Genomic DNA, 26,001 nt, shown 5'->3' with positions numbered 1-26,001 from the left:
TGAACGTTTTTATGAGTCTTACTTGGTAGTAATTATCAAAACACTGAGTCTGACAAAACATCAGGTTTTACTCATTTAAACCAACTGACTTCTGGCTGTGTAGTAAACCCATCACTGAATAGTCCTTGGTCTTTTCAGTTTTTGTTCTTCTGCACACAGAAAGGATCATGTTAATCCTTCTATCAGTGTAGCTTCTGTAGTTTAAAAAATAAATCTTTTTCTAGTGCTATGGCCTGTTGCAGTGTTTCTTCAATATGTGTCTTTCATGACTTCTATGAGATCTTTTGACTACCTTTAAATTTTGCTGAGTTGCACTTGTTTCTTCCTCTGCTGTTAGTAAAAAGAAATGTTGATGTGAATAGATCTGTCTGAACTGTGGGAGGAGGGCTGATGGCAAATCGGTGCCTGTTGGCTGCTGTCAGGGTGTTTCTCTCATGGGGGACCTCATTTGTGCAACGTGCTATTGCTCATGTACTGCTCCTTTTTGTTGTTCGACTCATCCTTTTGTCTTCCACCACCGCAGCATGTTTCAGCAGAACTTCAGGAGAGTGCCCAATGCTCTCTGGTAGTTGCTGCAAAACTAGATCTTGGGGAGGGTGGTTTTCTCTGTTTTAAGAAACATTTTCTGGAATGGGGGAAAAGATGATGTGCAAGGTCACTAAAAAAAATGTAAAATCATTCCTAGCTTTTCATAAAAGTAGCCTTTGTTTTTAACAAGCTGTGCAGTAAAGGAAACCTGGACTTGTCAAACTGCATTTGAATTAAAATACTGGATAACAAAGTTTTTCAAGAAGCATAATTCAAAGTATATTTATTAAGAAGAAAAATTTGTTTGCTCTTCTTTATGTTGGTTTTGCCAGAATGTTCATTTGTTACTTGCTTTGTGCTGTACTTGTTGCTTATATCCTGAAATGTGTGGGTTTCCTGAGCAAACAAAGTGCTTCAGAGAACTCTTCCAACTTTTTATGAGTCAACAGCATACCATTAAATGTTGATTTTTTTTATTTTTTTTTTAATTTTTTTGTAAGATGGTGGTTTAAGCTTTGCAAGTTGTTTTATTTAGGGTTATTTGCTGGGCATCTCCCAAAACCAAGACTTCCTTCTTAGCTGATGTTATTTTTAGGCTTTAAAGCCACATTTGGTAGGAAGCTCCCTGGGCAATTCTGCTTTATTCCATAACTGAAGAGTGAGGCCTTTCTAAATCTGCCACTGATTTGTTGGAGGATTATACAAAGCATAACAAGTGCTTTACCTTTTCTTTACAGCAGTTATGATGTGTTCTACGTATTTTCCTTTTCCTGCTGACACAGGAATGTAGGGTTCAGCGTTCGGAAGATCTCGCGATGTCACGGAAAGTTAGAGGGTTAGTCGCAGCCTTATGATGTGTCTGTAATCCCACCTACCCTTGTTAGTATAAAAGGAATTGACTGCGCAATAAAAGGCGGAAGTTGGCGCTCACACTGTGTGTGTTATCTGTCTCTTTCCCTGGTCCGGGGGGTGATCAGTGATCTAATCGTGGCACCTTGATATGCGGCGAACGCTACACAGGAACACGTATGTAGGGTGGAAGAAGCTTGTGTTTGACAATGGTTAGTCGCCAAAAATGATCTGCTTAAAGCCCAGTCTAGCCTCAAGATCCAGTAACAGTCACATAAAAATCAATCTTGGATGCACATTTGCAGTAATGTGTTCGGAACAAAGGATCCATACCTAATATTGTCTGCAGAGAGGGGAGCTCCTTGGAATATTCAGTAAGGTCTAAAATATTTAATAAATATCAGAACTAGGTATTATGGCTTGTTCTGATTCTTTGTGGCCTGCTCTCTTGATTGTCTTCTGTAATGCTTGGAGAGATTGCTAGATATCTTTTTATGTAGTATTGAAATGGAATACTACTACTTAGTCTTGCTGTGTTCATCTTTTACTTTAGAAGGAGTTGGAAGGTTAGAACAGTGCAGTCAGTGCTAGGACTTAACTACCCTGCACAGGCATTCTTCAGGGTAATAAAAGCAACCCAAGGAATGGCCTACTGTTTGACATTCATTAGAGGATTCCTTAATTAGCTAACCTTTGCTATTACTTTCCTTTGAACTTGCTGAGGAGTAATCTTTGCAGAAATCAAGGTGCTGATGTATTAGTGAAAAGATTACTTTCTGCCAGTCAGTGCTGATTTACACAAGATCTGGAGGTACTGTACTGAACCCATCGTTGTTCTTCAGGATTTGTTTCAGATGCGCAGCTGCTGAGTCAAGTTTTTGGAGTTTCATCTCTGTCAATGTGATTTATCCTAGCAGAGTTCTGTTAAAGAGGAGAGCGAGCAGCACTAGCTAGTCTTGCCTTTTGACAAGAATTTGCCTCTGTAATGATTTGCAAATGTGTGAAGTATGGTAATGTTTCTGTTTCCTGTGTTTCAGGTGATTGAAGTTTATGACTTGACTAAGGTGAAGTTAAAATATTGGTAAGTGATTTAAGACCTCCCATGATTGATTAGAGTGACTGCCTTCTCATTTTTTTTTAATCCTGAGTTAATTTTTTCGCTCATTCTTGTTAAAAAACCAAAATAACTGTCAAAAAAGAATGTAGATAATTATCCTTTCTTGAACATAGCACTTGGTGAAATTACTAGTTTACTCTTTCCTTCAGTCTTGAAGACTTCTTCCAATTTAAATGTGGTATTGCTATTAGTAAATGTTTGTAGCATCCGTTCAATATTCTTAAGACAGATTAATTTTGTTTTCTTTTTCAGTGGTGTCCATTTTAACTCTCAGGCAATTGCTCCAACTATAGAACAAATTGATCAGTCATTTGGAGCAACACATCCAGGAGGTAAGTCTTTTTGAGAAGCACACCTAGATTGACAGACTTCTTTCCAGGAAGTCTTCCTTGTATGTCTGCCTAGAGAAATGTGTAGACAATTCTATTGTCAAATGATCTGAAATTGTGTTCCAGAATGGTTGTATTCTTATTGCTGGGATATCATGTAAAATGTACTGTAAGTTCAGTTGTGACTTTAAGTGAAATAGTGAGGCAGAGAGTCATTGGCACAGAATGGTGTGTTCAGAGATCATTAATGATCTGTTTTGAACTGCCAGTACCAGAAAATTGTGAGCTTTGTTGTTGATGCTGTTGTTTTTACACATTCTTATGCATGGTCAGCTCTCAAATGTTCTTAGGGATTAAGTATACCATGAACGTACAGTCATTTGAGCCGATCTCTGTGCAGAGTCAGCCAGGACTGTTTGCTAAGGCTCCGTGCTCTGAGAACGTAGTTATACCCCTGCTAGGGCAGGATCAAGTCTGAGCCTGTGTATAACTGGCTTCCATCTCCCTGTGCCTCCTTCCTGTTACTGGGAGCACTGGGGAGGTGTGAAGCCAGCTGATGTGCAGCACGACCAGAACCAGGACAAGTTTAATTAACCTGGCTGAACCCACTCTGACTCTTGCACAGCTACTTGGCTGTTCACCACCTCTGTAGCAGGAAAAAGACTATCTTTAAGCTCCTTGTTCACATATGAGAATGGAGAGTGTATTTCAGGGGTTTGGTAAGTGATGAATATAAGCTAGTGGTGAAACTTTGAAGAGGATATTTAAAATAAAACTGCTCAGAAACTTTAAAGAAATGGAGCCACAAACTGGCATAACAAGAAAGATGATTAACTCCATATAGGCAACATACCTTTTTTAGAGCATCATTTTCTGTTTTTAGCTTAACCCAGTCCATTTGCAGTAGTCAGGCTGATCCCAAATAGGCTAGTGTTTTTTGTGATTGATGGCGATTGCATATCCAGTCTTTGTCCGTGTTTTCTGCAGACAATCTCTTGCACATTACGGAACAGGATTTATTAACTGTAGAGGGTCATGTGGCTAAAGTAACATCATTGCTTAAAAGCCTGCTGTAGTAGATGAATATCAGATTGAGATAAATGAATCTTGGATTTCTAGCCATAATACTCCAAGGACCAGAACTGGCCTTTTTAAACTTCACTTCGGTCATGATCTTAACGTTTCTTCTTAGGCAGAAACTCTGAGATCTATAGTTAGATCTATTATGATAATAGTATGTACGACAGACTATGTAGAATCTGGGAAGGGTGAAAGTGGTTCCATATCCTTGACAGTGTATAATATTTACTTGTTCTGTGACAGTGGTTTATTTGTAAATATTTAGAGGTGAAGTGCTTGCAAAATTGTGATATTATGAACCGTAAAAATATATACTGAGCTGTAAGCATTGCTTATGATAGAAATAGCATGTTTTATTACTGCATAAAATTCTGTGCAAGCACTTAAAAAACATAGTTTGGCACCACATGTCTTCATGCTGAATTTGCCAGTTCTTGTGCGCCTGTCATATTCAATTAAGAAAACTTGCGCACTTGCTTCAGCTGATGATAGTTTTTCATAACATCTTTTCATCCAGTGACATGTAGATATGAAAATGTATTTATTAAAATATTGGCCTCTTACCATTTCATTAGTGCATTTGCTTATTCAGTTTCCTCACTGGAAATTTGGTATCTTCCATTAGTAGCCTACTTAGCAGAATTAAATGCTCTTTATTAAGCTGCCTGTCATAAACAGTTTGAACTGTATTGTGCAGTGCAAGTTTTTGATGATAACTTTTTTCTTTGTATTTTCTGAAACAGAAAAGGCAAAAAACCAGAATAGTTTTCAGTACGTGGGAGGGATGATGACGGTGTTTTCATGTCCCACAAAAATTTGAGGTGGGGATGGGGAGAGAAAGGTGGGAAAAGAAACCTTCCTCTTAATGTGACCAAAGTACCAAATGCCAGTTTTCATGAATGAAAGTATGACATAACTATCCCTTTTCTTCTCTGTACCACTACTCCTCCAAAACCCCAATGCAAGCCCTTTAAGTGTAAGAGTATTTTGTTGTTTATTTGTGTTAACCACCACTAGAATTTCAAACAAAATGTTGTCTTTTACTTAAAACCAAGGTGGTTGCAGCAGAACTTTCCGGCAACAGGATGCAGTGATAGTTTCAAAACATATTTCAAAAGGTTAGCAACGGTTTTGTGTTGAAACCGACCTTCAGTGAGCAGTTTTGGTTATGCCAAATCAGTGGCTTTAAAAAAGAAGAGTTGTCAGGAAAATTGCGACCATCTTAATTACTTTTTGGCTAATGTTAGTTTGAAACATGGTATTATCTTTGTCATGGGGCTGATTGAAATATGACCACTTTGGAGGTCAATAGCTTCATCCAAGCCAAGATTGTATCCCACATTTCCATGATTCTCTGACCTGACCTCCTGCTGGGGAGCGCTTGCTCTTGCCAGTGGTTCTGTTGAAATCACATCCTGTTCCGAGTCCTTGTGGATGTGGCTGTTTGCCGAAGTGCCATTCAGCATGGATAAGGGCTGGGGAATTGAACTGAAATCATAAGATGGAAGGAAAAAAACCATCCTTCCCTCCTGCCACAGTGACCTTGCAAGGATTGGGGGGGGTCCTGTCTTCTAGCTCTGCAAGTCTCGGAGACTTCAGAGGTTGCCCAGCCTCCCCTGAGGTGCCAGAAGGGTCTTGTGCTTGACACCAGGAAGACTTGGCTTTTGGATCTGCCTCTGCTTTTATCAGGACTGTGTCTGTTGTGCTGGCTTGCTGGTGTCAGTGGCTTTGTCCTGTCCTGCTCTACAGAAATGTTTTCCAGCTGGTCACACTCTGCTGCTTTCCTGGAAGGCAGACTCTCTTCCCTTCCTTCACCCAAAGTGCAGCAGCAAAGAAGCAGTCTTTTTGCTTCTATCAGCAATTTTGAATGAAAGTATTCTGCAGTAAATAAATTTAAAAAAATAATAATAAAGAACAGTCTTACCTTGTTCAGTCAGGTGGCTGTGACATATGGTCTTGAGGGATACATGAGAGAACTTCATAAGGATAAAAACATTCCTTGCCCTTTAAGCCTAAACATCAACAAACATTGCAGGGGATGGGAACTGATGTGATTTATATAATCAGATATCACACTTGGCATGACTAGGGGAAAAACACTTCTCCAGCTGGCTCTGGGCTTTGGAAAAGATGCATCATAATTTATCACATGAGAGATATTTGTGTAATTTTCCTGCAGATCAAAACATTTCCCTCTCCCCACACGTTTTCCTTTGAGCGACAAGCAGGGAAAATGCTCTTAACCAGCACATTCTGCAGAAAAGGCAAAGGATGACTTTTGAAAGCTTAATGCTTATTGCTCAACTATTATTTTTCTATCCTGGGTGGTCTGGCATTGTCCAGATACCTTGTGACATGTGTCTCAAGTTGAAGGTTTGAAAGGCACTTTGGGGGGGATATTTGTATGCATTTTTCTCTCTATGCTATGTCATCTTAAATATAAAATTGTAAGAAAAAAGGGGGATATTGAACTGGTTTCCCTTGGTAAAGTGGAAGAAAGCAGCTTCTCTTGTTACAGTGTTTCCTTATTGTTTTTTGCCTCTGCTGTTTTCAGACTGTTTTGCAAATGAACCAATTTCTGTGTGGTACAAGAACACTGCATTCCCCCCAGTGGCTACTGGGCACAGGTTGAAGTTCGGTAGCATCAATCCCAAAGCTGTTCCCAAGCTCCCAGTCTCCTGGGGTTGTTTTTAAGCATTCCACAGTCTCGCAAAATAGTATGTCTGGTTAGAGTAAGTACTGGGGTGACTTTTATTGCTGTTTATAGTTGATGCTGTGCAATTTATTGCAGTAAATCAGGACATCTCATGACGTGATGACAGCTGGAAGTCTGTGTGTGTTCTAATGTATTGCTGCTTTTTGTAAAAGCTGACCAATCAGCTGGTGTTTCTGATGATACTATTTTTAATTATCATCATAAATGGCCTAGGACCTGCATGTCTGAAGCATTTTCTTGTTGTGCCATATTACTCAGGAATGCAGGTATCTGAACTGGGGCATGCAAGCGAGAGCTCCTCTTGGGAAGAGAGGTGGAAGTGGCAGGGAGGTACCTGTGAGCTCCCACTCGGGAACATGCTTCCTGGTGGTGTGAAATATGGAATTTATCAGCGTTCTGGGGCACATCTGTCTAAAAAACTTTCTGGTTGATACTGTACAGGTGTTTCACGTAACAATGAACAGAATTGTTTTGTACTAATAGTGGCTGTTTAAACTCCTTTAGGGATATTAAGGTATAATTGATTGTGTCATTGTATAATTGTATCATTAGGGATAGGTTAGTGCCTACAGGCTTGCATAGGCAGCTCTAATGAATCTAAGGTTTCTCTTGTTGGTATGTTTCTACTGCAACAAATTAAAAGCAAAACTATTATTGTCTAGTGTAATTGTGTTCCTCCCACATCTTGAGATGTAGTAAATTCACTGAGGTGATGAAAGTGCTGTTAGATCTGAACTGGAAAATTCTTAGTTTATTTTGGTAACTCTGTTTTTACTTTCTTTTCCCTTTTAGTGTATAATTCAGCTGAGCAACTCTTTCACCTCAATTTCAGAGGACTGTCGTTTTCTTTTCAGTTAGACTCCTGGACTGAAACTCCGAAGTACGAGGTCAGCAATCATTCTTAGTTAATGGATAGACCTTTTGCTGCTATGGTACTTGCGAAATATCACCTACAGTGTGTCTCGCCTGCAAGCAAAAGAAACCAGTAATTTGGAAGGAATTTAACTCCTGAGCTGTGCTCTTATTCATGCTGTGATATCATGTTGAAGTTAAACATTTTCTTCCTTTTAGCAGAAGGCATATGCTGAGAGGTTTTGCTTGTATCATGAACTGGGACTAGCAATTCTGTTGTTGAAAGGAGTCTTCTAAAAATACAAGCAGTGTCTATGCAAATACGTGAATATTAAGCAATCTACTGGAAGGCTGTTCTTTTATCAGATATTTTTGAATCTCATCAAAGTGATTATGCAACTAAACTAGGAGAGAGTTCATAAAATACATTTTCATCTTAAGCGTCCTTCATCTTAAGTGTCCTTCAGTATGAGCGCTTTTAGAAAGCCAAATGAATGAGCTTAATTTGTAATGCCTGTTTGCGTATTCACCAAATGTTCTGATGAGTTACTGAATAATTGAACATATTATTGTGCTCTCTGAAATCTTTGGAAATCACTGTCTGTAGTGGAAACAAGATCAGGTCTTCCGTGATTTCCACTTATACTAACAAAACTGTACATATAACCTGTTTTCTGTGAGGATGGAAATGCCCTCAGTTGTATTATCTAGGCTCATCAGTTAAAAAGAATGCATGCTGTATGGTAAATAAGAAGGAGCATATGAGAGCCAAAGCGAAGTGGAAGAAGACAACCAACATGATTACACATGTTCTTATGTCACAGCCTAGTACTTTAGTAGTTGTGTTTTGACATGTGAGAGAACAGGGGGTAACCTTAGGGGAAGTTATTATTTAGCAGTAGTGAAGGTCAGTTGGGCTTCAGAAATACTGGAAGGTAAATAGAAACATAATAAGCCAAACAGAAAGAATGTCCCAACAAAGACTAGGTGCTTTTCATGCAAAAGTTCCCAGGGTATTTATGAATGAAATGGCTGAGCTGCTAAGAAAGTCAATTGTTACACCGAAGATTTGAAAAGATCATAGAATATCTCAAGTTGGAAGGGACCCACAAGGATCACGGAGTCCAACTCCCTACTCCTTGAGGACTACCTAAAACTAAAAGATACTAAAATAAAACTGCTAGAATCAATTTTAGCCATTGCATCTGTGTGTCTTGTTTTGGTACCTGGTTCAGTTAACTAAGAAAACAATTAGGGATAGTTACAGAATGCTTGGTGCAAATATGCTTTGAGAGGGACATAGTGTGGTTCTTGGGGATGATACAGTTCTTCATAGCTGCCAGAACAGTGGAGAAAATAATTTTGCGGTCTCAAAGTCTTTCATCCAGTTGTTCAAATGAGGTTAGTAAAATGCTGTTTGCACAGAGTGAAAGGTGAAATTCTCCCCAGGATTTTAAATAGGTAGAAGTAGGATAGTTTAGAAAACACAGTAGTATGAAACAGTCCACAGGGAAGATGACTGTTTGTGGAGCCTTTCGGGGAGGAATGTTAGGAAAGACCAAATAGTTCAATGAAATCTGAAGATGTCAAAATCTTTCAAGTTCAGAGGGGATCATATAGGAATGCTAAATTAGTTAGCAAAGCGGTGTAATCTCTGCTTATGGAAATGAAAAAACTCTGAAGAAAACTTTGGCTTTTTTATATAGCTGGTGACAAACTGCAGGTGAGGAGAACATGAAAGCCTACTTGCACTGTTTCTGTTAAGAAATGAGGCATATGTGGCCCAGGCGCTTCCATGGCTCTGGAGGAGATTTCTCTGTTGCTAAGGCATAAGTATGTTTAAAAGTAATCTAAATTCTGACTACTTTATAAAGCTGTGTTTTGAGGTATTCATGTTCTGGGCAAATTCAGAAAGAGGATTGAAATCAGGGCATCTCTAGATTTGCAAAGTAGTGGACGTTCCCTTCTAAATACCTACAGCAGTGAAAGTCATTGCTCTGGGTTAATTTTTTTTTTTCTTTTCCGTAAGAGTAACTTTTTGTGTTTACCTTACATGATGTCCTGCTAAAGTAGACCAGGATAATAGTTGCATATTGTGCATCATGTTTTTGTTGACTGCTTGTGACAACGTTAGTTTCTTTTCTGTCCAGTGCCAGCAAAGTATGTTGGCCGTCTTCAAGAAGGTCCTGTCATCTTCAGAGTTGAAAGAAATAGGCTCTTAACCGCACTAGAAGAATGAACCTGACTTCCTTAGCACGCTTTCTATTTGATGAGAACGCTCAAAATCCCTATCAAAACAATATGTGTAAGAATGTGGTGATAAGGAGAGCGGAAAATTATTTAATGAATGAGTCTGTTCATCAGATAAAGGCATTTTACAAACCAGCAAAAATGTTAAAAGGCTGAAATTAATGCAGTGGGTGAGAAAAAAAGAAGTTCTACCTTTAAGATAGCCAATTTCTTAGAACTTAAATGCAGCGTATCAGTACGAATACTTTACATTGCTAGTGCCAGTGATCAAACCAAGAAAATGTGAATTCTCAGTACATACCATGGCTAATTGTCAGACTAGTGCCATCTTTTGGTGGAGAAACATAGTGAGTGTTTCAACCCAGCTTTGGAATCCAGGAGTGGCATAACGTAAAAAACCACCATCTAGAACGGCGTTTTATTGTAGTTTTTCCCCCTTGTCTTTGGCTAGAGACTTATCCAAATTGGTAAGCATATATTATATTTCTAAAGTAATTTATAACTTTGGCCTTAAGTGTCTACTGTGTCATGTAACAAGAATGATGTTGTATATCCACAGCCTAACTTTGCCCATGGTCTAGCCTCTCTGCAAATTCCACATGGTGCGACTGTGAAACGTATGTACATCTACAACGGAAACAGTCTGCAGGATACGAAGTATGTACAGCTAGTCGTGCTGTTTTGATAATTTAGAATATACTTTTTCTTCCGCATTTATTTAGGGTTTTGTGAATGCTGAATATAATAATACATTTTTTTAGTTCAGTTTGAGTCTTTTATGAATTTGGTAGTGTGCAGAATGCCTTTAGATACCAACCTCTTTCAATTTCCATAGGCGTTGTCCTCAGACCATATAATCAAATGTTGGCTTGATTTATGTTGCTATAAAAACAGCTTGGCTCAGCTCTAGTAGGCTAATTCAATTGACCTGAAAATGAATTAATTATGTAAAGGAGGAAATGTAGTGAATCCAGTAAGAGATGCGGTTAGGCTATTCTTAATCTAGATTTTGTTTGCATGCTAATGACCTCTCTCTAGGCAAATCAAATTTGGTGTAGGCAGTCAGTAATTTTGTAGTGTATTGGTAGTATGTGTGTCATGGCAGGGTCCTACCAAGGGTCTTAAACTCTCTCACTATACAAAAACAATAAAATATGTGTTTTCAGGCTTAAGCCATATGCATAATCTACCATATATTCAATATATTTGTAGTTACCTGACTGAACTTACTATTCTCAGAAAACTAATCTTCATGCCTTAATACTAATGGAATAGTTATATTTTAATATGGTTAATGGTTTGTATGGTATTGTATTCTGTCTTCTTTTAAGCAGTAATTTATTGTACAACATCTGATGTTTTGCTCTTTCTAAAAACATTGTTCCTGGGGTTCCTTACTCAAGGAAGTATTGAAAGGACTTCTGTAAATTCTTCCTTTCAGCTTATAACTACCCAAACTGATAAGGTGGTAGTTTTTGCAGAGTCAGTTGTGTTTTAATGCCAGGAGAGGATTTAACACATCCTTGGATTACTGCTCAGAAGGGAGGGAACCTTGTTTATGCAGACATTGTCTCCTAATTAGAAATAAGTGCACTTCAGAAAAATGTGTTGTCTGTGCCCATCTGTGACATGGTGGGGCTTTAGTGAAAGCACTAATTGTCGCATGGGGCTCTGTAATATGTGTGTATGAGAGTTCAGAGCCTGTGTTTTAGCTCAAGTCATTCATGCAGAGGAGAAATACACATAAGAACAGTGAATTTTACAGAGCGTATACAAACTAATACACAAAAAAGCAGCCATTCCATTGGAAATATCTTACTTGGGGCTGTTGTTATTTTCTCAAGTATTACTGTAATTGAATTAAAATAAGAACTTTCCCAGTAAAGAAGCACGATTGATTGTTTGTGGTATCCCTGCATAAGCTGATTTCATGTTCTGGGCTATGGAGTACCTTCCCAAGAGCAGTGAGAGCATCATGGAGAGGCTTTTCTGCTGCATTTGGGTGATATGCCTAAATCAAGGAGTAAGTGTCTTTAAAAACTCTACAACCTCTATTTTCCCTGACAGAAGTCTGAGATGACACCTCATAGGAGGTATCCAAAGGCTAGATACAGTTTCCATAATTCCTGGAGTCTCTGAAACTTGCTGTTTGTTTCATTGGTAGTAAAGGTCCTGCATTTGAGTGCTGCCTTGTTTCTCTTCCTTTTTCCCCAGACTTTCTGATCCTTAGGTTTAATATAACTTTCAGTCTTCAGTGTGAGTTAAATGCAGCTTTGTCAAAATTGACGTGCTCTGTTCCAGTGAACTGGTACCAGCTTGTTAATGGAAAATTTGAAGATTGAGTGAATCCTATGCATGTTTTTGTGTGATTGGTTTCAGGGCTCCCTTGATGCCTCTCAGCTGTTTCCTTGGTAATGTGTATGCCGAGAACGTTGACGTTCTGAGAGACGGAACTGGACCCTCAGGTTTACGGCTTCGCCTACTCACTGCAGGTATTAGTGACACTCAGAACATTGAACTGGTTGCTTTAGTCCGGAAAAGAGGGGTAAACCTGTATCAATTAAGCATAGGTTATTTGTGATGCTTTTACAGGTGGTTTCAAAGTGTTCTCTATACCTTATTTTGAACTATTGGAAACAAAACCAAAAAAAACCCCTGTGAAGGTGAGTCTGCCTGCTGCTACATTTCCCTGGCCCTGGAGAGATCACAGAGGACTGTAGCCCTGTTTTTGGTAGTTCTGAGACCTTAGAGACTGTTTGCAGAAGTGGAATTTGTCTCCAGGTGTATGTGTAGAATAAAACAGATGCAAGTACATCACTGAAAAAAAACCCACAGGGAATCAAGAAACCTTTTATACATGTGCATTTTCTGAGATTCCAGTGAGCTGTATGATGTTGATATTTTTTTGATTAATTCCGGAAGGCTTTTAAAAATGCCAGCAAGAGATGACATCAATGCTGCAGCCTTAGACTGCACCTTAAATTCAGTTCATTTTCATTTGCTGTAGGAGACAGCAGTGAAAGTGACAGAGACTGATGAGTACCTTCTCCTTGAGTGTGCTTTCAGAGATGGAGGGGCGGTGCTTAGAAATTAAGGAAGGATATAATGACTGCAAAGGAGCCTTGTTCAGTCACCATCACTTGAGACTTGACAATGTTTTTAAGAAAAAATGCTGAGATGTTTTTAACAATTTTCATTAGCAGACTCGGCTTTTCACCTGTTCTGATTACTAACTGTATGTATATTGAGAAAACACTTGGAATACATTCGCAATATGCGAAAGTTAAAAAGGAGAAAATTTAAGATGAAGAATAAAATATGAATAAAAATGGAGAAGATGTTTTCAAGTTAATTTGCTTCTCTCTTTACAGAGGAAGATAATGGAGAGCTGCCTAGGACAGGGAACATATATCCTTGTGTACTAGGGAAGGAGTTAGCTATAACATAATAGTATAAATGATTTTGAGAAATTGGACACTTCTAAGGTAGAGTGTCAAGTTTAGTTAAAAATATATATATGCAGCTTAAAGAAAATGTTGTCAATGAATAAAATAATTATTAAAATATCAGTAAGTGTCAGACTAAAACTTGCGGAGTGGCAGTCTGGACATGTGCTGTTCTTGTCTTGCTAAAGTTTACAGAAACTCCTTTGTGGAACATATTATGCACCTGTTCTAGCTCAAGTTTCTCTGCAAGTGTATTAATTTGAAGTAACTCTTGCTTAAGAAATCAGGGATGACTCAATTGGATTTTTCTGATTTATTTTATTGGGTAACTAGCTACATAAATAATGCATAATGAGAAAAGCTAAGTGAGTATTTAGAGCACATCCTGTATTTTGCAGTAACTGCAAATGTTACATGCATACGTATACATGCGTTCTCGTAAATGTAAGATGCTGCATCCCTGAAAGCAAATGGGGTCACAAACTGTAAGGTCTTTCATTTCTTACCATCTGCTAAGGTATGTCATTTGATGACAATTCATCTATGTAATGACTATTCAATAAGATCAGTTTTTAACATTGTTTGCATAGGGACATACTTGCTATTGATTTAATAAGCTATGGGAATCTTGAGTAAAGAATGTATTTTTTCTTATACAGTTAATATGGATGAGGAACTTCTTTATGGGCTTTACTTTTTTAGCTGGAGATACATCTCTGGCTGCTAAAGTAGAATATTTAGGGATAGAAATAATTCCTGGTACCTACTGCTAATAACTAGCTGACGAAATTGAGACTGGCTAGGAAAACAAGTCATGTTCATGTGAATGGCAAGGAAGTGAAGATAGCATTGCTGAAGTTGGAGGTTAATAAGATGGGGATCTCTGCAACAGTCAGCACATACATCACTTCAATAAGATATGTTTAAACTGTTGCAAAATAAATGGTTAAATTTAGTTTGGCACTGTTGTCTAAAGAATGCAGCTGTTTGCTTTGTGATAAATAGAGGAATGCTAAGCTTTTCACGTTGATTTGCTGATGTATTCTCTGATCAGGAAGGATGAATTTTGAGTTGTTTTCCATTCCTCAGGTTGTGGCCCGGGTGTTTTAGCCGATGCCAAGATGCGGGTATTTGAGCGTTGTGTATACTTTGGTGATTCGTGCCAGGATGTGCTGAGCACCTTGGGGTCTCCGCACAAAGTCTTCTACAAGTCTGAAGATAAGGTGAGGGAATTCATTCAGGTGCAGGACTTTGTCTCTGTTCAGTGCTGTCTCAGTTTAATCACAGGGCCTGTGTTTTGCAAGGCCAGTGAAGTTAAACTGACATGTAGCACAAATTATGAGTGCTTCACTTGACATATAATAGACCAGGATGAACCATTATATAATTTGGTTTTAAAAAGCTTTTTTTAAGCTAAATCGATGCCAATCTGTTTAAATTAAAAAAAAAAAAACAAAAAACTGCATCACTTTAACTTGTTTAAAAGTTGATAAAAATAGGAGCACTTCTGAATCCAAAAGAGCCTTAGCAAGTGTGTACTGCCTATTTTTTAATTATATTTTACGTAAAATAACTTCAACACATACTTTGATCCTTTCTTAATGTTTTTACATAGCAGCATATGAGTAAACCTTTTACTTCAGATAACTAAAAGCAGAAAAAAAATGGTGTGTCATTGTGCCACTGCAAGCAGCTGATGGTCCTGTCATGAAGCACAGTATCTTACATGTTTGAACAAGGGCTTCAAATGAGATTATGACAATTTGTTTGAATGTAGTGATGATGTTAATGGCATTCATCTTTGTGAGCGTTATTAAATACACCTGAAAAATGTGTTTCTTGCAGATGAAAATCCATTCACCCTCGCCCCATAAGCAGGTCCCATCAAAGTGCAATGACTACTTCTTCAATTATTTCACACTTGGAGTGGTAAGTGGGAAGCTTCCATAAACAAATTCCTGTAAAGTTTTGATTTGGTTACACAGCAATCCTTTCAGAAGGCTAAAGGGTGTGGGAAATGAGAGCCTGCAAAACTCTTGATTGCTGCCTTAGGAATCTCTGGATATGAAAAACAACACTGACTTTTTTCTCTAGCACTTGTGAATTCAATCAGTAATGTTTTATCATCTCCACCAGTGGATGGAGGGCTCTTTGCGCTTTTGCATTCTCTTAGGTTTTCTCTGTCTGCCATGCCTGATGCATAGATTATACTAGTTCTTGTTTCTGAAATCCACGCTCCTGTCCCGCAGATCTGGCATAAATGTGCCATAACACCAATTGTGAAAGTTTGCCGAGCTGTGGGATGTAGTTCAACTTTCATGTCCCTCTTTACAGCTATTTTGCATTAGTCTACTGTAAATAATATGCAGGAAAAACAAGACCTCCTTTGAAAACTTGCCAACATTAGCAAGTGGAACTGCAGTTGTGATTGAGTGCTGGAGGAAATGTGTGTTTATTTGAATTTACAAATAGTCTCATTTTCAAATACTTCTTTTCATAGTTCCATTTGGTTCCAATGAAATAGATACATATCACTATATGCCTGTACTGTTGTAACTAATCTCAGGTTCGTTTGGGGAAAGCCACCTTCCACTACCCAAGTTGCTTCATGTCTGTCTGTTTTTTCTTCAACAGGATATTCTCTTTGATGCAAACACTCACAAGGTGAAGAAATTTGTCCTGCATACAAATTATCCTGGTCATTACAACTTTAACATGTGAGTGTGAAGAGATGATCTCTTAAAGAGTATTTTAAAACACCTGAAAAGGAAATCTTATGTTCCCCTTATAGAATTCCAGTATTTTTTCCAAGTGTCTTTGGTGTATCTGGTAGTCTGTGGAGGTTTCAGCCATCATTATTAGCACATTTTTTTATTATTTTATTTTTAGTTTTAAATGCCTTTATATTGTCAAGAATGTCTTAAAGCAGTAAATGAGGTAAGATAGTTCTAGCTATAATGTGCAAACTGTCTTGCTAGAGGTGAACTTCGTATTAGCAAGTGTCCATTTACTGGTAGGTAGGCTGCTGTTTTCTTCCTGACACTATTTCAGTTAGTGATTTAAAAAAAAAGAAAATTCTCTCATGCTTCTGAACATATTTTCAATACTTTTAAAATGTAAACTCATTAGAGGAGGAATATGAGTTAAAGAAGTGGTGAATGGATGTCTGATTAAAGCAGTTAGTGTTAGTGACAGAGAACTCTATAATACTGTTTCTAAGCTGAATATTTCTCCATCCACTCTGTGTAACAGCAGAGTAATTTGTGCTGAAGGATCTTTTGTGTCCTCTGGAAAATTATGTTAGGACATTCCCAGGCTGCCGCCTTTTCTGATCTAGAAAATAGGAATAAGAACTCTTCTTAATCTGTTAGCATTGAGACTCTCATTTTCATTTTATTATTCATGTGACTTTTCATTAAACTGGTTAAGAGCCCTAAGTTTGTGCTATGCAGTTTATGTTGGCTTTTCTGTTTTCTAATAGCTTTACAATTTGCACTTTCTAGTTACCATCGCTGTGAATTCAAGATTCCGCTAGTCATTAAGCGAGGTGAGTAGTTCATCTGTTGTCCTGCTTCAGGGGGCATGTACCACAAAATGCTCAAAGCGGGGGCGTGATCAGTTTTCATTTCTAAAGCATCCTTATTATCAGAGGATGCTAACAGAACAGTGAAAGTCATTGAGACAGAGGAGAAATTTGGGGATTAGGTTTCTCTTTAAGTGAAAAAGATACTTCAGGACATGTTAGCAGTTCTCTGATTTTACTTACGCTACCTAGTTTACTTACTTGGATCATACAAATATTTAGCTGCAACATCACTAGTTTTCTGTAATGCTGCCACTCTGCTAAAATCAATTACCTTGTACCTGGAGGTTCAAAATCTGTAAGGCAGTGTTAGTCTGAGCTGGTCTGTCCAATCCACTGTTGAACTTTTTAACACTGAGCTCGGTCTTGAAAGCTTTATTCATGGTATTTAATATAAACTGGTTTAGCTGGGAATGAAAACGAACACCTAGAATATGTTGGCTTTATGTGCTATAGACAAGTATGTGTGTTGTGTTCACTTGGAAAAAAATATATATAATCAGTAATGCTGATTCCACAAGATACTAAGATGTGCCCAGCTCTGTGTAAGTCAGTCATCCCCACAAAGTATGGGGAACTTTGTTTGATTGAAGATCATAGGGATCGAGGTAGACTTCTTTAATATAAGAATTAACAGGTGTACTGGGAAAGTGTGTATTTTGATTACCCAGGGAATGGTGGATGCTGGCTAGGTTTTGGCCAGGGATGCTTTCTTCATTCTGATTGGTTTTTACTGAAAGCACTTTCCTGTGTAAAGTGCAATTCTCCTGTGGCTGTCACAGCAGTTTGAGCACGTAGAGGAATAAAAACCTGGAAAAACAATGTCTGTATATGCTAGCTTATATGAAAGTTGATTTGTACTTCAGCCAAGAGAATAAGTTCTCACTTTATAAATTCTTTTCCATTAGGTTATTGTGCAGTACTTCAAAGGCATTAATTTCTGATTTTTATTCATCTCAAGTAATACCATGAATCTCTTCTGAATGTGTCTTGGGATTTTGGGGGTTTTTTTTAGCTCACCTTTCTGGTCTCTAGCTTATGTTCAGGACATGTAACAAATTGTAAACAAATGTTATAAAATTTATGAAGAGCCCATCTTCTTCCATCTGGTGGCAGTGTCTGATGCAGCTTTATTAACTACCTTCTGTAGTTCAATGTCGGACAATAAATTGACAGCCAGAGTTGAAGTTGCACAGGCACTGAACTCTTTCAACATGAAGAGAGCATTTTTATTTAGCAGGTGGAAAATACAGAGGAGCTTTCAATCAAATTAAAGACTATTTGCTATGTTTGAATTGTTTAGCGTCTAGGTCCATTCCCAATGCTCCAGACTGAACCACTGCTTGAAACCACCAGCAAACAATTTCTTTCTAAGACTGTAAGCGTACATGCAATGCTGTCCTCTCCTGTAGCTTTTTCTATTATTTACTAGGTGGACTGCAATTACCAAGCTCTCTGCTATATGTGTTTTTGAAAGAGTGGCATTTTAGCTGATTTCAAGCCTGCCAGCTCCTGAGTCTCAAGCCGTCAGTTTTAGCCAGCCTCCTTTTCAAGTGCAGTGGAGTGTTTGGACTTGAGGAGTGGCACATCACGTTATCTCAATGAGTGGCTGTGCTAGGCATGTTAACAGTGCAAAGATATGTTTCTTTTACTCTGGCATTCTTCTATGTAAGATTACAGCTTAAACATATATAGTGTTAGAACTTGGAACTTGCTGTAAATAGGCAGGTTTGTTTAATCACCTTAACTTGCATTTAGTCAATGTTGACAATTCTGGTTGCTAGTAAACCCTGGTAAATTTGTATATGAACTGATCTAATGCTTGTATGTCTCCTGCTATCTGAACTAACCTCCCAAAATATAGGATTATATAGGTTCAAGTATAAGCTTATAAATGCTTTTCTGTTTTTCTTTCATAGATAGTGCTGATTCACAGACAGAAACATGTACAACATATAGCAAGGTAAGTCTGTGCAGAACTGAATGTTCTCCTTCTTTTCTTAAACCGTCTAAATGATCTATGCGGAATTTGTAATATGCTTTGAAGAAATAATAGTAGTTGTATCGTGGTGTTTTAAAATAGAAAAGTTGAAGGCCAAAAGTTAATGTATGTTTTGTGGTTTAAACATTTTTGTTGTGTTAAGGATTGAAGGCATTCGTAATAGCACACTTAATGCCTATTGCATGCTTTGCGTTTAAAATAGTGTCATGGTTTAACCGCAGCCAGCAACTAAGTACCGTAACAGCCACTCATTCACTTTCCCCCCACCCAGTGGGATGGGGAAGAGAATTGGAAAAAAAAGGCAAAACTCTTGGGTTGAGATAAGAACAGTTTAATAAAACAGAAAGGAAGAAACTAATAATGATAATAATAATACAATGGCTATAATAATAATAAAAGAATTGGAATATACAAAACAAGTGATGCACAATGCAATTGCTCACCACTCACCAACCAATGCCCAGTTAGTTCCCAAGCAGCAATTCCCCCCAGGCCAACTCCCCCCATTTTATATACTGGGCATGATGTCATGTGGTATGGAATATTCCTTTGGCCACTTTGGGTCAGCTGCCCTGGCTGTGTCCCCTCCCAACTTCTTGTGCCCCTCCAGCCTTCTTGCTGGCTGGGCATGAGAAGCTGAAAAATCCTTGACTAAGTCTAAATGTTATTTAGGAACAACTGAAAACCTCAGTGTGTTATCAGCATTCCTCTCATACCGAACAGAAACATAACACTGTACCAGCTACTAGGAAGAAAGTTAACTCTATCCCAGCCGAAACCAAGACAGATAGCTGCAAGTAGAAATAGAACAGTAAAATAAGTGATGGGGGAACCAATAGCAGTGGTGGCTGAATGTTAGCTGGAAGAGATATTTCTAAACAAAATTTTCAGAGCTTTTCTACTTAATGTAGCTTTTGAAGACATGTGGTATTTGACCAAGAGGGTCCAGTGCCCTTCCACTTTCTTCTGAAGGGTGCCAGTAATGGGACATTTCTCAGGCAGCAGCAGGCCATACAAAAATGTCACTGCCTGTGTGACACCTCCTGATGACAGTGAACTCCTTGAAAACTGTATAGCCTTACCACCTACCTGAGATTTCCAACTGGGCAGTTGCTGATGCATGTTTGAGAGCTACATTAAGTTGAAAAACTTCTCAAAAATTGTGTTCAGCAGTGGCTCTACAGTTAACATTCAGCCAGGGTCAGTGCTGCTCTCTTGGCTCCTGGGGTGCTAAATAAAGGCTTTGCTTAGTGAATTTTGAGTCCCATACTGGGAAGAAAAAATTGGAGTCAGCAACCTGGAAGTTGCCATTCTTTGCTTTTTGACTTGAATTGCTTACATCCTTTAGTGCTTTGACTTATTTCAGTCTTGTGTGTGAAACTGCAGTTTCTTATTAGGTCTGCTTAGAGCAATGAAAAGTGCTGGACATTCCCAATCATTAAGTAGTGCGGCTTTCCTCTTCTTTTCCAAACTTGTCGCTTCAATCAAGGAAAGGCTTTTGGGAGAGGTAGCAGTGATGCTATTTTTCCCTCTGCAAAGTTATGTAAGAGGATATTTTGCTGAGGTTTCCTACAGGTGCTTTTTCCTCTGAAATGCTACAAGACTTTCCAGCTACACTTTACCCATAAGACCCATAGAATTTTTTATATTAATAATTCTAATTCAAAGCTATTTTGAGACAAAAATGAGAATAAACCCTGAGAGAATTTTCTAGCTCTAGTAATGGATAGTTTCCATTACTGATTATGGCTCCAGTCACAAAATACTTTTGTAAATACAACCTCTATGTTATTTGGCAAATGAACATGTCACAAACAAAAATGTACACAAGACTCTTCCTAGAAAAAAAAGTTTTCCTGTGCCTCATTTTAACACAAAGTCTTTGATATTTTTACAGTGGGACAGTATTCAGGACCTTCTGGGGCACCCTGTAGAGAAGCCAGTGGTACTTCACAGGTAAAGATCTCTCTTTGTCTTGCTTGGCAGGGATTGAGCTGATGACAGAGGATGAGTTTAGGCAGAGGAAGGATGTTTATTGCACTAGTTACTTTTGGGCTGCTTTGCTGTTAAAGTTTCAGACTTTTGGGCCACTAACAAGACTAGATAGCTGCTCTCAGAGGAAATAGACTGACATGCAGAATGAAAACATTTCCACAATTCCTTGAACTGTAAAATCCAGAGAAGAGCTAAGCAGCATATACAGAAGTCTCTCTCTTTGTGTAATAAATAGTGTAGATTTTTTAAACTAGTTACATGCATTTCAGCAACTTGACATCATACAGTACAGTGCCTAGTATATAGGATAGCAGTCTGTTTGAAGAAGATTTGCTTTTATGAACATAGATGGTTGTTCTACAGTTCTTTCAGGCTGACTGAAGACAGAAGAGTCCTTACATTTGCTGTGTTTAATAATACTGTTTAATGAAATTTGGATTATTCTATTTCAGTATCTAACCGTGTAATTTTTTTTAACACAATAAAACAAGTGGCTTAATAGACAGCATATAGTAAATACATATGGTGGAGGCTGAGTCGCAAAGTAGACTGAAGAGTGGGAAAGGAACTTGCACAAAAATAACTTGTAATAAATTACATGGTGCTTCTCTCTTCCTATGTATCTGTTTATTTTCAGAGTTCTTCCTGTTCGAGTTCAGTGAAAGAGAGTTTTCCTGTAGAGGTCATTAGTAACTTTTTGGTTACTTTCTCCCTGAATATTAACAATGGCTCTGTGACATTAAGCAGAGGTATCCTCTGGCTCACTTGGAATCTAGCAGTGGTGTTGCATAATGTAGATTTACTTTCTTTTGATGAAAGCCATGATAAAGATGCCATAATTTACCTTATATTACTGAGTGGTTATTCTTCCCTGAGAAGTTCCTGATCCTCACACATCCTTTTTTGCTCTTTTTTTTTTTTTTTTTTTCCCCTCTTATCTGTTCAGGTCATCATCTCCGAACAACACTAACCCATTTGGGTCAACCTTTTGCTTTGGACTGCAACGAATGATCTTTGAGGTTAGGAGAAAAATGTTCGTACTTGTCTGGGCAAGAGAAGATGAAGAGTTTGCTATTATTACAACTGGCTTATTATTTCCCATTTCAAGAAAAGCCAGCACTTGGAAGTGGCTGTATTTTTAGAGCTTATTGGCAGAAATAGGCAACTTTCCAATCTCTTCTCTGAGGTTGTACATTTGCATGTTAAAGGTGGCACTTCCAAGTTTGTCACCCAGAACTCATACTAGCAGGAGATGTGTGCACTGAGCTCTGAGTAGTGGTGGAGCATGCTGGTGTTTAAATGTGTCATGGAAATCTAGAGACCATTTTTAGGAACTAGCCAAGAGCTTATTACTTTCCTTTGTTGTTGGGATTTCTTTTTTCAGACAGATCAGTTTCATATTTGCTATTTTCACTCTTCTGAGTTTGTTTGATGTATGATTCTTCACTTTTTCCCTGCCATCCTTTTGCAGGTGATGCAGAATAATCACATAGCTTCTGTTACTCTGTATGGCCCAACACGGCCCAGCAGCCAGTTGAGAACATCGGACCTTCCCCAGTGAGCATCCCCTGCAAAGTCAGCTAATCTCAATGCTACGAAATTAGTACAGCGTGCCTTGATTTGCTGCCACTTATAATACGGAAAGCACGTTACGATTTTTTTTTTTTTCAATAAGCCTTTCCACCCGGGAGCGGTGTGGAGGGAAAATTCTCTCAACCCTTCATCATGGGGCATGGAACTGTTGATGGAGGAAAGCAGCTTAGGTGCCTGTGCCGTCGTTTATTCTTCTCCGTTGCCCTCATCCTATGCAGCACAGACCTGAAGAGACTGTCCTCCCTTCTCAACTGGCAGAAGGGGGAAATGGAAGAGGGGCACGTAATGACTGCAAGAGTTAGAAGCACAAACTTTCTGAGCCTTGGAGCATCTGGAAGCAGGTATTGATTTTAGTCTGTTTGTGTTACTGTATTGATGTGGTGGTCACATTTTAAGAAAACGTGTGTGTGTATATATATAGATATAAACACATCGGTATTTCTGTGGCTTAGGACATTGTACCAAGTGTGACAAGGATGTATATATGTCCATGATTTCAGGCACCACATCTTTGTGTAACTTTAAACCAAGCAAGTAGCATGTGCATAATACTTGGTTGTAACATTTGCACTACATACACTTTAATTACTTGATAAACGTTTATCTTCACTGAGGAGCATCTGTGTACTGGGTGTGAGTGGGGTGTGATGGTTATTTAATGTACGCTGCGCATAAAGCTTATTTATACAGTGGATCAAATTTATCCACCTTCCTGCACTAATATGTACTTGATATGCTGAAACAATTTTTTTCTGCCGTGGCTGGTTTACTAATTATTTTTTTTTTCATACACAGTTTCAAAAAGAAAAAATCTGAAAGAGGTTATTTCTATGATTGAATTATGTTTTAGTGAAAAGATTTGATACAATTTTTCATACTAGTGAAAAATTTAACAAAGAAATAGCATTGCCTCATTTGCCTCTGTTCCAAAATCCTTTACTTCCTACTCTGTTTCCTTAGAGAAAGAAAAGCTGTATATAATGGTATCTCAGAAAGAAATTCCCGAGCTCTGCCATCACCAAGAAAACCTTTTCTGTAACTTTTTGATGTATGATTTTAATTTATGCCAAAGGTTTAGCCAAAGACATCCTTATTGTAGTTTCACCATTTCTGTACATATATGCTAACTGCACACCCCACCCCAGCAGACAGGATATAGGCTTCTTTCTAGTTGGGAGATGCTGCTCGCGACATTTTATCCCAGGAGGATACTTTAGGTTTCTAGTTCTCTTACCGGTCTTATTTGGGGGAAATAGGTGGTCTGTCTTTGAAATATTGAACCCTTTTTAAAAATGGACAAGAGAAATGTATAATTTTATCCCATTTTTAATATTTTGGTGTAGCAACTTGTGATACATAGATGACGATTTTGTGAGTTTTACTATGTGTGTACAGATTTTGTAAATATGACATTTTTGTAATTTTAACTCCATGTACAGTGTAATCCTGTATAGTTTATCAATGAATGAGAGAGAGGAAATCGAATGTTAAGTGAAGTTTTGGATCCTGGACCAGTAGCAGGGATAAATGTGGTGTGTGTGTGTGAGACGTTCTTTGCCATTTAGTCTTCCTGTATACTGTGACACTCTAAACTGTTCTGCTAAAACAAACAAAAAAGCCCCATGGAGAATCTAATGGATAAGGAAAAAGTTACTGTTTACCTTTATCCCTAGGTGTCACTCCTGTTGAATCCCTGTTCAATCTGTGCTGTCTCCTGTGATCATTGCTTGCTAAGAAAATTCTATGCCTCAACCTTCCTTTTGTTCCCTCTCTAATTTTAATTTCCTTTTACATAGCCCTTCTGTAAATTAAATGGAATAATAATGAGCATGTACACTGAAAGAAAAATAAAGAGACTCTCAGTTACTGGTTTTGTGTTAAATACAGTTGCTGGGTGTTTTTGTAATAAAATCATGGATGTTCTTGTGCTTTTTTTTCCTTATGAATTAGTTCTTTTTATTTTACTGTCTTTCAGACATTATATTTGAAGTACCTGACTAGTGTTCTTGCTTTACAGCTGACACAGTATGTTCTCCAAAGAAACAGTGTAAAAACTAACATAACTTGCAGTTTGTTTCGTAGTAGATACATCAAAGTGTATTATAAATTTTTGCCCTGAAGTGCAAAAGAAGGGAAGTCTTTAAACCATGGTAAATAACACTGTGGCTTCTGTATTATGTTCAAAAATGCAATTGTTACACTCATGTCAGCCTTTGGGTGTCATTAAAATCGATCAAGCTTCAACAAGTTTGAATATCGCACAACAGAATGGAAGAAATGTCTGCAGTAAAAGGAGCAAACATGAATTCTCATATTGCTTTCTTGTGCCCTAAGGTACTTCAACAGAAAAGCATTGGAAGTCTGCTTACCCTGAAGTAGTTTAGAGGTTAATGCAGGGCATAAAGAGTGGGAGTCCCGTTTCCATTTGCCTTTCTCCTGCACTGGCTGCCTAATGCAGGGTAGAGCACTTAGCTCTCCCTCCTTTAGCATCCTTCAGTTCTGGAATATAAAATGACCTTGCATAGTGCTTGGCTCAGTGTGCTCTTGGAGAATTTTATGATCTCTGAATTGAGATGGTGTGCATGCTTCTGCTTGTTACTAAAATATGACAGCAATCCTGCTAATAACTTCAGTTAATTCTAGTTAATCCTTTTCTAATAAAGGCTCCAGGTTAGCTGCAGGAGGAGACAGATTCTTGATGGGGCAATCTGAGTAATGGCTGTGCAGATACTACCACTATCCTGCTCTCAAGCATATTCAGTTGAAATTCTTCAGAAGTGTGAGGTCAGGACTGCTGCTATAGCATGCACCTCAAGACATAGGACAGGATGTCAGCAGCTAACCAAAGGTATTTAACTTAGTGACTCCCATCTTCACTTGTAGTGCTCTGGTGAGTCAAAGCGACTAAAACAGTGTAGATAATGGAATGTCCTCTCTTAACAGCCCAGATACTTCTCAAGGTCAGTCCCTTCATCTTGAAAACTTCCTCTGTAACAGACAAACATTAAAGGCAACTTTGCATTTTGGCTGCTGATGGTGAGCTGAGCGCAAAGCACTTTTGGAGGAGGCAGAGCTGAAGAAGGGCATGGGGAGATAATGTGGAGCGGGTCTTTTGGGTTTCCTCACCCTTCCTTTGTGATTGCAGCTGTTCATAGCTCGCTTCTCTGAGATGTTTTGATTTGTTTGCTGCTATTTGGACTAAGCCAAGCCAAGCTCTTCCTGTGCTGATGCATTAGGGGAGCTGGTGTGGAGCCTGAAGGACTTGCTGGCATGAAAACCTTAGGACTCGGGCAGGGGGGGAGCAGCGAGGGCAGTTTTGTATCACCAGCATGAAGAGAGGAAGGAGTAGGGAATAGAGGAGCTCTGGGGAAGAAGGTGAGGATGGCAGTGTGGCAGGAAGGAGGGGCTGGGACGAGGCTGTTCGTTTGAACCAAGTGCTGTTCCTTGCAGAGGGGTGCTCAGGGTGCAGCAGTGTGCCGGCCTGAGCTCTGCCAGGCCAGCTAGGCAGGGTGCATCACCTTCCCCTCCCAAAGGAACCGAGAGATTTGGGCTGTGTCAGATCCCGTCTCAGTAGGTGCCCTTGTCAGAGTTATGTATGGTTTGGTACAGATCGTGCATGTAGCCGACGTGCACGTTGGTGGTCCATCATTTTGGTTTCATA

The 26,001-nt window shown here is 38.6% G+C and overlaps 1 protein-coding gene across 2 annotated transcripts in view; it reads left to right on the top strand.

Annotated features, from left to right (window-relative positions):
• The window catches only part of PHAF1 (phagophore assembly factor 1), a 35,975-nt gene extending 11,753 nt beyond the window's left edge, over window positions 1-24,222 (top strand). Inside the window, exons 4-17 of one of the 2 annotated variants that reach the window (XR_011326548.1) lie at window positions 2,415-2,458; window positions 2,747-2,826; window positions 7,412-7,506; window positions 10,281-10,378; window positions 12,101-12,213; window positions 14,257-14,390; window positions 15,013-15,096; window positions 15,802-15,884; window positions 16,671-16,714; window positions 18,670-18,713; window positions 20,650-20,708; window positions 21,694-21,766; window positions 22,219-22,681; window positions 24,014-24,222. Coding sequence is in view for 1 of the 2 variants with exons in the window: in XM_069793739.1 (XP_069649840.1) it covers window positions 2,415-2,458; window positions 2,747-2,826; window positions 7,412-7,506; window positions 10,281-10,378; window positions 12,101-12,213; window positions 14,257-14,390; window positions 15,013-15,096; window positions 15,802-15,884; window positions 16,671-16,714; window positions 18,670-18,713; window positions 20,650-20,708; window positions 21,694-21,766; window positions 22,219-22,308 (1,041 nt within the window). In the remaining variant the exon portion in view is untranslated. Of the gene's footprint in view, window positions 1-2,414; window positions 2,459-2,746; window positions 2,827-7,411; window positions 7,507-10,280; window positions 10,379-12,100; window positions 12,214-14,256; window positions 14,391-15,012; window positions 15,097-15,801; window positions 15,885-16,670; window positions 16,715-18,669; window positions 18,714-20,649; window positions 20,709-21,693; window positions 21,767-22,218 lie in introns of both variants that reach the window. The other variant, XM_069793739.1, reaches the window with a different exon arrangement.
• Window positions 24,223-26,001: the final 1,779 nt, after the last annotated feature.

Source organism: Haliaeetus albicilla, chromosome 10 (assembly GCF_947461875.1).
Source record: "Haliaeetus albicilla chromosome 10, bHalAlb1.1, whole genome shotgun sequence".
Classification (NCBI taxonomy): domain Eukaryota; kingdom Metazoa; phylum Chordata; class Aves; order Accipitriformes; family Accipitridae; genus Haliaeetus; species Haliaeetus albicilla.
The sequence above is the reverse complement of the archived record's forward strand: the minus strand, read 5'-3'. Positions and strand labels throughout refer to the sequence as shown.